This window comes from Rhinopithecus roxellana, chromosome 8, assembly GCF_007565055.1.
Source record: "Rhinopithecus roxellana isolate Shanxi Qingling chromosome 8, ASM756505v1, whole genome shotgun sequence".
Classification (NCBI taxonomy): domain Eukaryota; kingdom Metazoa; phylum Chordata; class Mammalia; order Primates; family Cercopithecidae; genus Rhinopithecus; species Rhinopithecus roxellana.
In genome coordinates this window covers 14,908,811-14,922,047 of record NC_044556.1, presented here as the reverse complement: position 1 = coordinate 14,922,047, position 13,237 = coordinate 14,908,811, and the positions used below count along the sequence as shown (strand labels likewise).

Genomic DNA, 13,237 nt, shown 5'->3' with positions numbered 1-13,237 from the left:
AATTGTTGAGATGTCTGACACTGTCGGGGTTCCTTACCTAGTGCTTCAACCAGATCACCTCACTTTTGAGTTTCCTTCCCCCCCTTTACCCTCACCCCCACTCCCAACCTCCTTTTTTGGTTTTTGTGTTTCTGCCTCTTCCTGCCTGGGGGAGGGGTCGTCTCCTGGTTGCTTTGACGGTTTTTGAGTTGTTTTTCCATGTGAATCGGGGTTTGAAGCGACCACCCCCCCCACAACCTGCCACCCCCCCACCCCACCGCCCACCCTCCCGTCCCCCTCGCCCAAGCGGGTCCCCCCCGCTGGGACCCCCCGGCTACTCGGTGACGAGAAGAGCTGGAAACCAGAGCCAGCTGGAGCGTGCTGAGGACCAAGGCTGGTGTGGTCCCCTTATAACCTGCCTGGACCCTCCATTCAGGTCGGTAATTGGGGGCGGGGGTCCCGCGGGGCCTCTCCATCCTGCGGGGCCTCTCCGTCCCGTGGGCTCCGTGCCCACCTTACTTTCTAACCTGCACCTCAAGCTTGCAGCCGGGGGTGGAAAGATGACGTGGGTGGGTGCCAGCACCAAACCGGGCAGAACACAGCGTCAGTCACCCGCCCTTGCCAGCTGGGAGGATGCCCAGAGGCCTTACCAGGCCCCCAGGGAGAGGGAGATCTGAGCCACCTAGTGCCAGTGGGCATGATCCTCCCTTAAACTCGTGGCCAACCAGCCCTCTTCCTAGAGCGCACCCTTTGAAACAAATAAGGTGGGTGAGAAAGCAAGTGGGCAGTTTTCTTAGGTGTCAGAGAAGGCATGATAATTTGTTGGCAGGTCCATTTAACTGATGGTTGCCGGCCATGTTGGGGGTGGTGAGCCCTAAAATTACTGCTGTTGATAAATGCCCTCCCACATTTAACTGATTGATAGTTAACCCTATATATAGTTATATAATAACTATATAAATATAGTTAACTCTATAGTTAACTGATATATAGTACTGCAAGTCTTCTACATATTTAATGGGTATCCCCTTGTCTCTACTTCTAGAAAAAAGTTAGAAGTACCTTGCAAATTATGACATCCCTACGGGGAGATATTTTAAGATTAGATCAAACAGGAACAGGGTCTTTTGGATATGATGTCGACCTTTACAGAAGAGATAAATTGGCCTGGCACTTAACCTTTAGGTCCTAAAGCTAGATCTTACTGCCTTGGATGTTCCAACAATTCCTTTGAGTATGAGCCTTTTGCTGATGGCTTCTGGACATTTATTATGATGGCTACTGGATGTTATTCAACCAGTGGCTACTGGCCAGTACATGGAGTTTGATATAGGCGATGGGGTACTTTTTTCTTCTTTGGTGTCCGCAGTGGGTCAGGACACACAAGTTTGAAAGAGCCAGATGCCAAGAATTGATACTTGGCTGTAATCCTCGTTACTCACCATGGTGAGAAAAGCCTTATTTTCTCTGAGAGGCAGGAACCAGGCTCTCCTGGCTTTGAGCTCTGGCTACACTACTTCCTTTCTGTGAGTTCCATCTAGTCTTGTCACCTCTCTGAGTCTCTGTTGCCTCATCTGCAAAATGAGCATAAGGAAGTTTGCCTCTCAAAATTGTTAGAAGGAAGAAAGTAAGATGGGGATTCAGTAGAAATTCTTATTGTTCCCATTTCCTTTTTATATTTATTTATTTATTTGGAGATGGAGTCCTGCTCTGTCACCCGGGCTGGAGTGCAGTGGCGCGACCTCGGCTCACTGCAACCTTTGCCTCCCGGGCTCTAGCAATTCTCCTGCCTCAGCTTCCGGAGTAGCTGGGACTACAGGCACCCACCGCCATGCCCGGCTAATTTTTGTATTTTTAGTAGAGATGAGATTTTGCCATGTTGGCCAGGCTGGTCTCCAACTCTTGATCTCAGGTGATCCTCCCGCCTCAGCCTCCCAAAGTGCTGACATTACAGGCATGAGCCACCACACCTGGTCTCCATTTCCTTTTTATAATTCGTCCCTGGACTCCTTTAAGGTAGAGAGAAGCTGTTTGATCGTGCCAGGGCCTGGGAGGCTGAAAGGTAACTTCACCAGCTCCATGCCTGGATTTAGCACCTGCTGTGCCAGGCACTGCCCCAGTCAGGTTAATGCCTTTCTCGTCAGGATCCCGAATTCCCTCCATTTTACAGATGAGGAAACTGAGACTCCAGGAGGACAGGGGACCTTCCCAAGGCCACTGGGCTCATTCAGCTACATCAGCTCCTCCACCTCTGCCTGGAGAGGTTTACAATGGGATTCTGAGACCCTGAGGAGTTCACCTTGCTATGTGATTGCAGCTTTGGGACCTCCAACTCGCTCAGCCCTAAGAGGGGCAGGGTGTCGTTGAGAAGTGGGCTGAGAGGGGCTTTAGAGAGAGAGACTTGAGTCGGGCTGGGTTGGTTTGCTCCGAAGGGTTTTTGTCCATGAGGCTCCCACCCCTGTGGCCACCCCAAACCCTTGGCCAAGGCTCTTGGGTGCTGGGTGGGGAGGCCGGATCCTGTGTTCTGCCAGGGGGAGGGTGTCTCCCTGGGGAAGCCACAGTCCTCCTCCTTTCAGACCCCGATTTTCAGCCCCACACCCATTCCATGATTTTTTTTTTTTCTTCTTCTTGCTTTTGGGTGTTGTGTTTTGTTTCAGAGGGAGTTTTTTGTTTGTTTGTTTTTAGATTCTCTCCTCTTTTTTTTTTTAATTGCTTTTGCTCTATTATTTCATTTGTTCTTCCTGGTGTTGTTTTGGACGTCGGTGCCGTTTTTTTCTGTCCTTGAATAATTAGCTCCCCCCACGCGCATTTCCCCATTGTGTTCCGTTTCCATGACAACTCAGCCTCAGCATCTTACCTGTGCCTCGCTGTGGGTGCCGGCGGCTGGCCTGGACCGTGTCCGCCGGCTGGCCGGACCCCATTCTCCCCCCACACCTCCACCCTCCACCCAGCCCTACCAGAAAGCCACCTGCCCCCCCATCTCACGGCGCCTTGCCCCTCACCTCCACTCTGTGTGCATGGCCCTTCTGTCTCCCCCTGCCCTGACTCCTCCCCGGGAGCAGTACCCTCCACTCCCTCCATCCTGTCTCCAGCGCGACTCTGGACTTTTCGCGGGGCTTCTTTTTCCGAAGGGCTGCCAGCTTCCAGACCCCACTCCCACGCCTGCCGACGTCCCCCCTTCTCTTTGCCTCCCGCCCAGATTCAGAAAGGCAGGGGTTGGGATTTCCAGCTAGGAACTGAGGCTGGAAGGGAGGGAGTTGGGGCTGCCTCCCTTTATCCGCTTGAACCCCCTCCTCAGCATCGTAGACCAGACCCCCTGAGACCACCCCCTGAGGCTGCATCCCCCCAATCCTGTATGAAAATCAGAGGCAGGTGTTGACGGGGATCCTAACTGAGCCTCCAATCTGTCATCTGTGCAGTTGAAACGAGACTCCTTCACCCACCCAAAGCTGGGGATGCACCCATGTGTCTTCTTTAGGACCTGAGACTGTCACCCAGGGACAACCCCTTTTCCCGCTAGAAGGATTTATTAGGTTCACCCGAGTCCTTCCCACAGCAGTTAAACAGCCCCTGTGGGCCAGCAGTGCTCTTTGCAAGTTCAGGTGCCCGCTAGCCTCCTCCCCTTCCCGCTGCCCCGGAACCCATCTGACTTCCGAAAACGGAGCCCCCGAAATGCATCCTGCTGCCTTCATGGTCTCTGAGAGAAGGCTGCATCCACTTCCCCGCTAAGAAACGCACAGAACATGTCCCTGTCCTCTCAACGTTCAAGTTCATTCCCTTGTTTATTATTAATTATTATTATTATGAATATCCTATTTATTATTCTGCCAGGGCTGTGATGTGACAATGTGGCATGTCACATTGGATCACATCTGCTAGAATTAACATGCAGCATTGAAATGGGCCCCCCTTCTTTCTTTCTTTCTCTGCCCCTCCCGTTCTCTGTCCCGGTTTTCTCCTCTTCTCTCTTTCTCCCCATTCATTCGTCTCCTCTCTCTGGTGTCACGTAAGTGTGCCCTAGAGATCCCCAAGATCCAGATCCCCCTGCAGTTCCTCCCTCCTTTCTCTCTCTGTCTCTCTCTCTCTCTCTCTTTCTCTCTCTCTCTCTCTCCCTCTCTCAATCTATTTTGCATGATGTTTGTGACTCAGAGCTGCATCTATTGATGGAAACTTGTCAGATCTGACAGAAGCTTTTAGAAGGGTTTCTATACCCAAAAACCACAAAAATTTCATTAGAGTTTCTCATCTTTTCCTGGAGGGCCCAGTGGGAGGGGGTAAGTGGACAGTGCCCCGAGTCACCGGGGAGTGGGGGGTTGAGAATCTCAGGCTCCCTCTGTCTCCTGGTCTCTCAACAACTGTCCTATGACCACCACATCCTGAGAACCAGGGAGGGTTGGAAGTTGCCCCCTCTCCTAACCCACCCACATCCTGACACTTGCAGCCGGAATCTTCCAGCGCTCCCCGAAGGAGATGCCCCCATTCAGGAGTGATCGGAGGGGCTGCCCCCTGAAGCCACCTCTGTTTGCAAAGATGAGAAACCGCTGATAAATTTTTGTGTTCGTATCTGTGCTGTGACCAGCCACCCTGGTCTATGAAACCCTGTTGCTGCGAGATAATGCTTCATGTCTATTATATATTGATATATCTCTCTATATATTGTTTGTGAAGTACCTTCCTTTGAAGTTTTGGTTTCTTTGTGTTGGAATTTGGTTTTTTAATTTGGTTCTTTTGTTTTGTTTTCATTTGGGGGGAAAAATCAACAGAGGGAAAAGAACCAGCCCTGTTTATATTTAAATGGTTTTCCACTTTTTTTTTTCCTTTTTTTTCTTTCTTTCCTTCTTTCTTTCTTCTTGCTTTTCTTTCTTTTCTCCTCCGCATCCTGTCTTCCCCTCCCACCCCCACCCCACCTCACACCTCCCTCCCGTCGCCGCTGCCGCCCCCTCCCCAGTCCGCCGCGTGGCCCCGCGCTTCTCCATCCTGCCCGTGAGCCACGAGATCATGCCAGGGGGCAACGTGAACATCACCTGTGTGGCCGTGGGCTCACCCATGCCGTACGTGAAGTGGATGCAGGGGGCCGAGGACCTGACGCCCGAGGATGACATGCCCGTAGGCCGGAACGTGCTGGAACTCACAGACGTCAAGGACTCGGCCAACTACACCTGCGTGGCCATGTCCAGCCTGGGCGTCATCGAGGCGGTTGCTCAGATCACGGTGAAATGTGAGCAGGGCCCATGGGGCTTCTAGGTGGAGGGGCAGGCTGGAGTTGATTCCTGACTTCAGGCACAGGTGGGAGGCAGCATGGGAGCACCTCGGAGTTACCCTTTTGGCTTCAGTCATTCGTGGCTAGGAAGGGAACGGTTGTTCTTTGAACAGGTATTTATTGGTTATACATGATTCTGGCCGGGCGCAGTGACTCATGCCTATAACCCCAGCACTTTGGGAGGCCGAGCCGGGCAGATCACCTGAGGTCAGGAGTTTGAGATCAGCCTAGCCAACATGGTGAAACCCTGTCTACTAAAAATACAAAAAAAAAAAAAAAAAAAAAAAAAATTGGCATGGTGGCGGACATCTGCCCAGTTACTGGGGAGGCTGAGGCAGGAGAATCACTTGAACCCAGGAGGTGGAGGTTGCAGTGAGCTGAGATCCAGCCATTGCACTCCAGCCTGGGTGACTATTCTGTCACCCAGAGCAGTCACCTTGTTCTAGGCTCCGTCAAAAAAAAAGAAAAAAAAAAGAAAAGAAAGAAAAGAAGGCCGGGCGCGGTGGCTCAAGCCTGTAATCCCAGCACTTTGGGAGGCCGAGATGGGCGGATCACAAGGTCAGGAGATCGAGACCATCCTGGCTAACACGGTGAAACCCCGTCTCTACTAAAAATACAAAAAACTAGCCAGGCAAGGTGGCGGGCACCTGTAGTCCCAGCTACTTGGGAGGCTGAGGCAGGAGAATGGCGTAAACCCGGGAGGCAGAGTTTGCAGTGAGCTGAGACCCGGCCACTGCACTCCAGCCTGGGCAACAGAGCGAGACTCTGTCTCAAAAAAAAAAAAAAAAAAGAAAAGAAAAGAAAGAAAATGGGTACTAGGTGGCCCCTGGGCCATAATTTGCTACATACATGATGACAGGGGTCATGAGGCCCGTGGTTACTGCTGGGCAAATCAAGGCTCAGAGAAGGCAATTGAATGGTGAAAGTCACACAGCCTTCGAGGTCCCCAATGAATGTGCCCAACACATGACACAGCTGCCTCCTGCCCACAGCTCTCCCCAAAGCTCCCGGGACTCCCGTGGTGACCGAGAACACAGCCACCAGCATCACCATCACGTGGGACTCGGGCAACCCAGACCCTGTGTCCTATTATGTCATCGAATATAAATCCAAGAGCCAGGACGGGCCATACCAGATTAAAGAGGACATTACCACCACGCGCTACAGCATTGGCGGCCTGAGCCCCAACTCAGAGTACGAGATCTGGGTGTCGGCTGTCAACTCCATCGGCCAGGGGCCCCCCAGCGAGTCCGTGGTCACCCGCACGGGCGAGCAGGCCCCGGCCAGCGCACCGCGAAACGTGCAAGCCCGGATGCTCAGCGCCACCACCATGATAGTGCAGTGGGAGGAGCCGGTGGAGCCCAATGGGCTGATTCGCGGCTACCGTGTGTACTACACCATGGAGCCGGAGCACCCCGTGGGCAACTGGCAGAAGCACAACGTGGACGACAGCCTGCTGACCACCGTGGGCAGCTTGCTGGAGGACGAGACCTACACCGTACGGGTGCTCGCCTTCACCTCCGTCGGCGACGGGCCCCTCTCGGACCCCATCCAGGTCAAGACGCAGCAGGGAGGTGAGGCGTGGGGTTGGCAGGACTCGGGGCCCCGGCCCTGCGGCTTGACTCTTTGCATGCTCCCTGGAAGCCGCAGAGTGGTTTGTGGGTTCTGCACGGTGCTTTCAGATATTTTCATGCTAGCATTTAGGCCGGGCGTGGTGGCTCACGCCTATAATCTCAGCACTTTGGGAGGCCGAGGCGGGCAGATCACCTGAGGTCAGGAGTTCAAGACCAGCCTGGCCAACATGGTGAAACCCCATCTCTACTAAAAATATAAAAATTAGCCAGGCGTAGTGACGCGTGCTTGTAATCCAAGCTACTCGGGAGGCTGAGGCAGGAGAATCGCTTGAACCCCGGAGGCGGAGGTTGCAGTGAGCCGAGATCACGTCAGTGCACTCCAGCCTGGGCGAGAGAATGAGACTCCCATCTCAAAAAAAAAAATTTTTTTTTAATGTACATATATATATACATTTTTTTTTTCTATGCTAGCATTTAAAATCGGAGCTAGGCCAGGCGCGGTAGCTCACACCTGTAACCTCAGCATTTTGGGAGGCAGAGGCAAGCAGATTACCTGAGGTCAGGAGTTCGAGGCAGGTGGATCACCTGAGGTCAGGAGTTCAAGATCAGCCTGGCCAACATGGTGAAACCCCATTTCTGTTAATAATACAAAAAAAAAAAAAAAAAAATTAGCCGGGCATGGTGGCGCGCGCCTGTAATCCCAGCTTCTCTGGAGGCTAAGGCAGGAGAATCACTTGAACCTGGGAGGTGGAGTTTTCTATGAGCCAAGATCATGCCATTGCATCCAGCCTGGGCGACGAATGAAATGCTGTCTCAAAAAAATTAAAAAAAAATCAGAGAGCTAGCTAGGCTTAGTGGCATGTGCCTGTAGTCCCAGCTACTCAAGAGGTAGAGGCAGGAGGATGGCTTGAGCCTGGGAGTTTGAGTCCAGCCTGGATAATATAGCAAGACCCCATTTCTTAAGAAACATATGTAGGGCCAGGTGTAGTGGCTCATGTCTGTAATCCCAGCACTTTGGGGGCCAAGATAGGAGAATTTCTTGAGGCCAGGAGTTCAAGACCAGCCTCGGCAATGTAGCTAGACCCCCATCTCTACGAAAAAAAAAAATTAAAAATTAGCTAGGCATGGTGGTGCACACCTGTAGTCCCAGCTACCCAAGAGGCTGAGATGGGAGGATCACTTGAGCCCCAGGAGTTCAAGGCTGCAGTGAAGTATGATAGCACCACTATCATACAAGACTTTGTCTCTAAAACAAAAACAAACATTAAAATAAAATCGGAGAGGGCTGGGTGTGATGGCTCATGCCTGTGATCCCATCACTTTGGGAGGCTGAGGCAGGTGGATCACCCGAGATCAGGGGTTTGAGAACAGCCTAGCCAACATGACGAAACCTCATCTCTACTGAAAAAATAAATAAATACAAAAATTAGCCAGTTGTGGTGGCACACGCCTGTAGTTCCAGATACTCAGGAGACTGAGGCAGGAGAATCGCTTGAACTCGGGAGGCGGAGGTTGCAGTGAGCCGAAATGTCGCCACTGCCCTCCAGCCTGGGCGACAGAGCAAGACCCTGTCTCAAAAAATAATAAAATAAAATCGGAGAGTTATCTTAGCCAAATGTTTGACTCCCCTTAAAAAAACCTGATTTGACAAGCCCAAAGGGCTATGATCAAACACACAGGTAGATCCCAGTGACTGTGTGGGAGACAAGGAGGGCTGTATGTGCTTCCTTCCCTCTTCTCTGTTAACTCCCTGCCCCTGTTGGCATTTGAGTTTAAGAGCACCCCTCGTCTGCCGTTCTCATTAGAGGGACCGATGCCACTGCTTCTGAAATAATAAAGGAAAACTGCTGGCTCAGCGTGTGGTGGCTCACACCTGTAATCCCGGCACTTTGGGAGGCCAAGGCGGGCAGATCATGAGGTCAGGAGTTCAAGACCCGCCTGGCCAATATGGTGAAACCCTGTCTCTCCTAAAAATACAAAATTAGCCAGGCATGATAGCGCATGCCTGTAATCCCAGCTACTCAAGAGGCTGAGGCAGGTGCATCGCTTGAAACCAAGAGGCGGAGGTTGCGGTGAGCTGAGACCGCGCCACTGCACTCCAACCTGGGCACCAAGAGTGGAACTCCATCTCAAAAATAAAAGAAAACTGCCTCACCCCTAAGGCAGTGGGCCAGTCTCCCTCCCTGCTCAGGTGGGAGGACTTGGAAGAGGCATTTAGGCACAGCGGACCCCAGCTCTCTCAGGGTGTTTGACCCTTCCCTTTAGGGCTCAGGCTTTCAAAACCTAAAGTCTGGGCAGACTCAGGCACCTGCTGAAGCAAAGGGCCGGGATCGTTGGCGCTGCCTGTGTCTGTGAGCAGATACAGAATGGAGATCCAAATTTTAAAATAGGTACCCTTGGCCAGGCACTGTGACTCACACCTGTAATCCTGACACTTTGGGAGGCCAAGGCAGGAGGATTGTCTGAAGCCAGGAGTTCAAGACCAGCCGGGGCAACATAGCAAGACCCCCATGTGTACACAAAAAAAAAACTAAAAATTAGCTGAGCATGATAGTGCATGCCTGTGGTCCCAGCTACTTAGGAGGCTGAGGCGAGAGGATCACCTGAGCCCAGGAGTTGGAGGCTGTAGTGAGCTATGATCGCACCACTACACTCCAGCCTGGGTGAACGAGTGAGACCCTGTTTCCAAAATTAAATAAAATGAAATAAAATATGCACACATACTTCCCTGCTAATTTCTCTGTCATCTAATGCGCAGCCAGCGAGGGCACCGGGGTGATTTGAAAGGGAGAATTTTGGACCGGGTGTGGTGGCTCACACCTGTAATCCCAGCACTTTGGGAGGCCGAGGCAGGAGGATCACTTGAGATCAGGAGTTTGAGACCAGCCTGGTCAAATGGTGAATCCCCGTCTCTACCAAAAATACAAAAGTTTTGGGCAGGGTGTGGCAGGTACCTGTAATCCCAGCTATTTGGGAGACTAAGGCAAGAGAATCACTTGAACCCTGGAGGTGGAGGTTGCAGTGAGCCGAGGTCGCGCCACTGCACTCCAGCCTGGGTGACAGAGTGAGACTCCGTCTCAAAAAAGGCGGGGGGGGGCATTTTTAAATGTGTTCTTTTCCTTTGGAAGAAGAGAGTATGGAGGAACGGAGGTGGACAGGTGACAATGGGATGGGGACTAGGTCCCCAGGAAAATAAAAGAACATTCTAGAAGCACCCAGAGCTGGAAGCTTTTTAGTGGGGACACTCAGCAGGTGGGGCCCCTTTCACGGGGTGGATGCTCCCCCACTTCTAGTTATCTCCCCACACCCCCACAGTGCCCGGCCAGCCCATGAACCTGCGGGCCGAGGCCAGGTCGGAGACCAGCATCACGCTGTCCTGGAGCCCCCCGCGGCAGGAGAGCATCATCAAGTACGAGCTCCTCTTCCGGGAAGGCGACCACGGCCGGGAGGTGAGGCAGCGCGGGGACGGGCTGGCCTGCCCTGGGCTCCTCCCCGGTGCTCTCTGACGCTGCCCACCCATCTCTCCCCCATCTTTGTCCCTGTGTGTGCTGCGGATTCTGCTGTTCCTTACCCCTTCTGGTTCTCCTGCATCTCTGTCCCTCTGTGCCTTTCCCTTCACTTTTTTCTCCTCTTTCTCCTCTGCCGCTGGTGGCCTCTCTGGCTCCGTGTGTCCCGGCGTCCCTGTCTCTCTTGCTCTCTGCTTCTCTCTGTGTCTGTCTTCACCGGTGCCTCTGACGCTCACTCTCCGTCCCTCCGGGTCTCTGTCTGTTTATGTCTCTGTCTCTCTCTGTCTCTGTTTCTCTTTCTGTCTCTGTTACCTGTGTTTTTTTCTGTCTCCATCTGTCTCTGTGTCTCTGTTTCTGCCTCTGCCTCTCTTTCTGTCTCTCTGCCTCTTTCTGTGTCTGTTTCTTCCATCTCTATTTCTGTCTCTATCTCTATTTCTCTCTCTTCTCTCTCTCTGTCCCTGTGTCAATCTCTCTCCCCTCCATTTCTCTGTCTCTGTCTCTCTCTCCCTGTCTGTTTCTGTCTCTATTTCTCTGTCTCTTTCTGTCTCTCTCTCCCTGTCTATCTCTGTTATCTGTCTCTTTCTTGTCTCTATTTCTCTATTCCTGTCTCTGTATCTCTCTCCTGTTTCTGTCTCTCTCCATCTCTCCCGTTTCTCTGTCTCTCCCATGTATCTCTGTCCTTCTACTTTGTTTCTCTCTCTATCTTTGTCACCTGTTCATCCATCCATCCATAATCCATACATTCATATTCTTATAAATTCATACATCCCTTTACCCACCCACCTCTCTATTTATCCATCCATCCATCCATTCATCTATAATCCATACATGCACCCATTCATCAATCCCCCCACCCATAATGCATACATTCTGTGTCCCTCTGTCTCTGATTCCCTCTCCCCTGTTTCTGTCTCTCTCTCCCCCTTCCCTCTCTGTCCCTCTCTGCCCCACCCCTGTCTCTATTTCTGTCTCTCTCTCTCCCCTGTGTTTCTGTCTCTCTCTCTCTTTCTCCCCTCTGTGTTTCTCTCTGCCTCTCTCCCCCATCCCTCTCTGTCCCTGTCTGCCCTGCCCCCAGGTGGGAAGGACCTTTGACCCGACGACTTCCTACGTGGTGGAGGACCTGAAGCCCAACACGGAGTACGCCTTCCGCCTGGCAGCCCGCTCGCCGCAGGGCCTGGGCGCCTTCACTCCCGTGGTGCGGCAGCGCACGCTGCAGTCCAGTAGGTGTCTCGTGGGGCCGCCCTTCTCTGCGGGGGGGACCACGGCCTGGCCGCAGACAGCCCCTTGGCGGATGGACCCAGGCGGGGCCTACTGCAGTGGGTGGGGGGCGCCTCTGGGCCTGTCTCCGCTTTGCTCCCCAACCTGGGATCCATATACCCATGCTGTGCCTCAGTTTCCCCATCAGCACAGCGAGGGTCTCAGCACAGGGTTGTCTGTGCCCCTGGGCCTGGTGACCTGGGTTGAGACTCGGGGTCAAGGAGAAGTGGCTGATCTTGGCCCTGGTCTAGGATAGGTTCTGGGGCCGCGCCTTCTTTCTCCTCTCCATCCTGGAGTGGGGGGCTGATGGAAGGGCCATGTTGTGCCCATTTCCCAGGCATTTTGAGGGGTACTGTGAGGCTGTGGTCACAGCTTGCACCCCATCATTCTCAGAGACAGCAAAGGACACAGAGACAAACCCACCTTCCTCCCCTGGGCAGGGAGCCTTGGCTCTCAAACCCCAGGATGAGGTCCCAGTTCCCGGGGGTGGGGAGGGGGTGGAATCGGAGCTGATGCCAGGTTTCGTGGGGGCATACGGGCCCCTACTCGGGACTCAAATCTCTGGAGTTCTCTGCTGTGCTGGCCCGGCCTCCCTGTTTCGAGCGACTCACCCTTCACCTGGCAGGTGGCTGTGGGTCACTGCCACCCTGTCTCCCTGACTTCTCCAAGCTCGGGGCTGGACAGGCCACGTCTGCCGTCTCCCCACCTCACCCACCTCCCTGGCTCCACTCAGCCCAGCTCAGCCCAGCGTGGCCTCCACTGGTGTGGCCTCCACCAGCGTGGGCTCCCTGTCGTGGCCTCCCTCTGCTTCCCCCCTTCCCTCCCCTCACCCAGTCAGTCACGACGTAGCCACCCCAGGCTTTCTTCCGGAATCAGTGACGATGGTCATACCTTCAAGACCCGCCCCGGGTGTGTGTACACAAGGGCATCTCGGGTCAGTCGAGGGATTAACATGAACTCCAGCTGGGGCATCTGAGCCGCTGGGATTGGGGAGGGTGGGGTGCCTCGGAGACACAACCCCCCTGCCCCCGTCGGTCCCCTTCCCTCCTTCCTGCTCCCCACAAACCGAGCCGAGCTGAGCACCCGGCGGCTCCAAGGCGTCTGGGCGCGTCTGTGTGAGGTGGAGTCAGTGAGGGTGGCCTGTGGCTTGGGCAGCCACCTGAGAGACCGGCTGAGGTGTCCTGAAGGTGAGTACACGCTGGTCTCAAGCAGGTTCACAAAAACGGCCCACCCTGCGTGCCCCCAACCTGCCCCAGCCGCTCTGGGCTGAACGGACAGTCCACGGCCCAAATTCGGCCCCAGAAATTCTCCCAAACCACGTGCCACCACCATGCCACGCTGCCCACGCACGCACATCCACGTCTCTGCACGTGTGCCTTCCCAAGATGTCACGCAGGTTGGGCCGGATTGTGAAGGACGTGACCTCCATGGTCACCTAGAAAGCGGCTTCGGCCCAGCCACGCGAACCTCTGGGGCGGCCCAGGACAGGGAGTTGGGGAGAAGGGACTCCCCGCTTCTTGCCCCAAGACGGGTGGGGCCCAGGAGAACCAACAGCAAAGACTCAGGGCCAGGCGTATCCATCCCCCCAGGGACTGCGGGCTCCTTAGGCTGAACACAGGGTAGGTGCAGGTCAGACCACTCAGCCGTGGGTCTCCGCAGAC

At 53.9% G+C, this 13,237-nt stretch overlaps 1 protein-coding gene across 4 annotated transcripts in view; it reads left to right on the top strand.

The window, feature by feature from the left end:
* The window catches only part of PTPRS (protein tyrosine phosphatase receptor type S), an 89,363-nt gene that overhangs the window by 44,031 nt on the left and 32,095 nt on the right, over positions 1–13,237 (top strand). For all 4 annotated transcript variants that reach the window (XM_030936670.1, XM_030936668.1, XM_030936672.1 and 1 more), the window contains 4 exons: positions 4,928–5,197; positions 6,232–6,813; positions 10,129–10,262; positions 11,395–11,539. In XM_030936670.1, coding sequence (XP_030792530.1) covers positions 4,928–5,197; positions 6,232–6,813; positions 10,129–10,262; positions 11,395–11,539 — 1,131 coding nt within the window. The remainder of the gene's footprint in view (positions 1–4,927; positions 5,198–6,231; positions 6,814–10,128; positions 10,263–11,394; positions 11,540–13,237) is intronic.